We start from the raw sequence: 2,695 nt of genomic DNA, 5'->3' as shown, positions 1-2,695 counted from the left end.
TGTGTGTATACATATATATATATATGCATATCGTTACATACTATCCTTTACTATCTACTATCTACTATTTACTATCTAATATTCACTGATTTTATTGGTACCAAATTCTTACCATTTCAAGCATTTCCATAAGTTATTATTTTTTATTGAGGTATAATTGGCCTATAAAATTATGCTATGTTGAGGTGTACAACATAATGTTTCAATATTCGGATATATTGAAAAATGATCAGCATAGTCAGTGTAGTTAACATCTGTCACCATACATAGTTACAAAAAATGTTTTTTCTTGTGATGAGAACTTTTAAAATCTATTAACAACTTTCGAGTATGCAATGCAGTATTATTAACTATAGTAAGCACACTACACACTACATCCTGTGGCTTATGTATTTTATAACTGGAAATTTGTACCTTTGTCCTTCTTCACCTGTTCTCCATCCCTTCCTCCCACCTGTGACAACCACCAATCTGTTCCCTATATCTATGAGCTCAGTTTTTTAATTTTTTTTCAGATTCCACATATAAGTGAGCTTATACAATATTTGTCTTTTTCTGTCTAACTTACTTCACTTAGCATAATGCCGTCAAGATCTATCCATGTTGTTGTAAATGGCAGGATTTCATTCCTTTTCTTTTTCTTTCTTTTCTCTTCTTTTTTTTGTTTTCTTCTTTTTTTTCAATATATGAAATTTATTGTCAAATTGGTTTCCATACAACACCCAGTGCTCATCCCAAAAGGTGCCCTCCTCAATACCCACCACCCACCCTTCCCTCCCTCCCACCCCCCATCAACCCTCAGTTTGTTCTCAGTTTTTAAGAGTCTCTTATGCTTTGTCTCTCTCCCACTCTAACCTCTTTTTTTTTTTCTTCCCCTCCTCCATTGGTTTCTGTTAAGTTTCTCAGGATCCACATAAGAGTGAAAACATATGGTATCTGTCTTTCTGTCTCTTCTTTTTTTTTTTTTTTACATTTTATTTATTTTTGATAGAGAGAGACAAAGCACAAGTGGGGGAGGGGCAGAGAGAGAGGGAGACATAGAATCTGAAGCAGGCTCCAGGCTCTGAGCTGTCAGCACAGAGCCCATTGCGGGCCCGAACTCACAAACCGTGAGATCATGACCTGAGCCGAAGTCGGACGCTCAACCCACTGAGCCACCCAGGTGCCCCACTTTTTTTTTTAAACAAGCTCTGGCTAGTTTTATTAAAAAAATTTTTTGCATGATTTACTTTTCACCAGTCAGTTATGACATGCTTCTAATGAGATATCAGAATCATATGGATCAGTGATAGCTGGAGTGCACACTCTGTAGTATTTCCCACGTGCTGTGCCCGATTCAGTGTTATTGCCCCTGTAGTGATGGACACTAGTTTTGGCCAACATGGCATAGTATTCTATTTCAAATTTCCTCAAGGATGGGCAGTAGTTGGCAAGGATGACCAGTTTCACTTTGCCATGTCTGATCATTTTCAGAGTCTGCTTGAATCCCAGCATGTGCTTTCCACTTTTTGTAATGAGTGGCTGCCTAGAGTTGATCAACTCCAGTGACTTTTTTGTCTTCCTAGCGGCCACCATCTTCCTGCCTTAGGTGCGGGATGGACCCAACCAAGAGCAGCTGCCAAGATGGCTGGAGCAAGAAAGGAATAAGTTCCCACCAAGATTTCATTCCTTTTTATGGCTGAATAATTTTCCATTGTGCGCGAGTGTGCACACACACATGCATGTGCGCACATACATTCCACACTCTAGTTATTGAGTCATCCTTCAACAGACACTTAGGTTGTTTCCATGTCTTGACTATTGTAAATAATGCTGCAATAAGTGGGGGGGGGGGTGTATATCTTTTTGAATGAGTATTTTTGTTTTCTTCAAACGCACACCCAGAGGTGGAATTACTGCATCCTATGGTACTTCTTTTTTTAAAGTTTTGAGGATCCTCCCTATTGTTTTCCACAGTGGCTGCACCAATTTACATTCCCACCAACAGTGCACAAGGGTTCCTTTTTCCTCCACATCTTTACCAGCACTTGCTATTTCTTGACTTTTTGGTGATAGCCATTCTAACAGCTAAGAGGTGATAGAAGTTATTTTATTTAATGTGCATAAAACTCTTTGAAAATAGGTACTTTTTTCATTTTATAAATCAGGAAATTGATGCTTAGAGAGGATAATGTGCTCAAGCGTACAAAGCTTTTCTTTGCAACAACGTGATGCATCTGATAGTTCCCCTTAACTTTCATAACATCTTAGTGAGTCTAAAATATATGCATAGAAAAATTGGAGCAGTTTATAGTCAATTGATTAAAAAGGGAACAAAGTCTTGGTGACCAAAGTGTTTTTCTCTGGTTCCTAACCTGTTGAATATTAGCTTCTGTGAGTATGGGGATCTTGTCCTTGGTCAAAGTAGACACATCACACCCAAACTTCTGCTACAGCTGAAGCACAACCATGATCTATGCAGGTTACTGTAGGAGGGAAGAAATCACCCCATTCCCCAAGCAGCTTTCACAGCCCCACTTTAACCTCAGGCATTACTTAAAAGATTTGTTTAAGAATCATGAAGAGCAGCTGTGAGCTGAGACATTGCTAAACTGATATATGTACAAACTCATAATATGGCTATTTTAATTTTAATTTGTTTTTCTCTAATTACCTGCAAGTTCTGCAAGTTCAAGTATATCTTCATAGATCACAG

The 2,695-nt window shown here is 38.3% G+C and overlaps 1 protein-coding gene across 1 annotated transcript; it reads right to left on the bottom strand.

The window, feature by feature from the left end:
- Nucleotides 1-1,239: 1,239 nt before the first annotated feature.
- On the bottom strand, nt 1,240-1,575 carry LOC125160827 (60S ribosomal protein L30-like). Its single transcript, XM_047850218.1, has one exon. It carries the CDS (start codon nt 1,573-1,575, stop codon nt 1,240-1,242), a length of 336 nt encoding a protein of 111 aa, XP_047706174.1.
- Between the last annotated feature and the right edge of the window lie 1,120 nt (nt 1,576-2,695).

This window comes from Prionailurus viverrinus, chromosome A2 (genome assembly GCF_022837055.1).
Source record: "Prionailurus viverrinus isolate Anna chromosome A2, UM_Priviv_1.0, whole genome shotgun sequence".
In the NCBI taxonomy this organism is placed as follows: domain Eukaryota; kingdom Metazoa; phylum Chordata; class Mammalia; order Carnivora; family Felidae; genus Prionailurus; species Prionailurus viverrinus.
The sequence above is the reverse complement of the archived record's forward strand: the minus strand, read 5'-3'. Positions and strand labels throughout refer to the sequence as shown.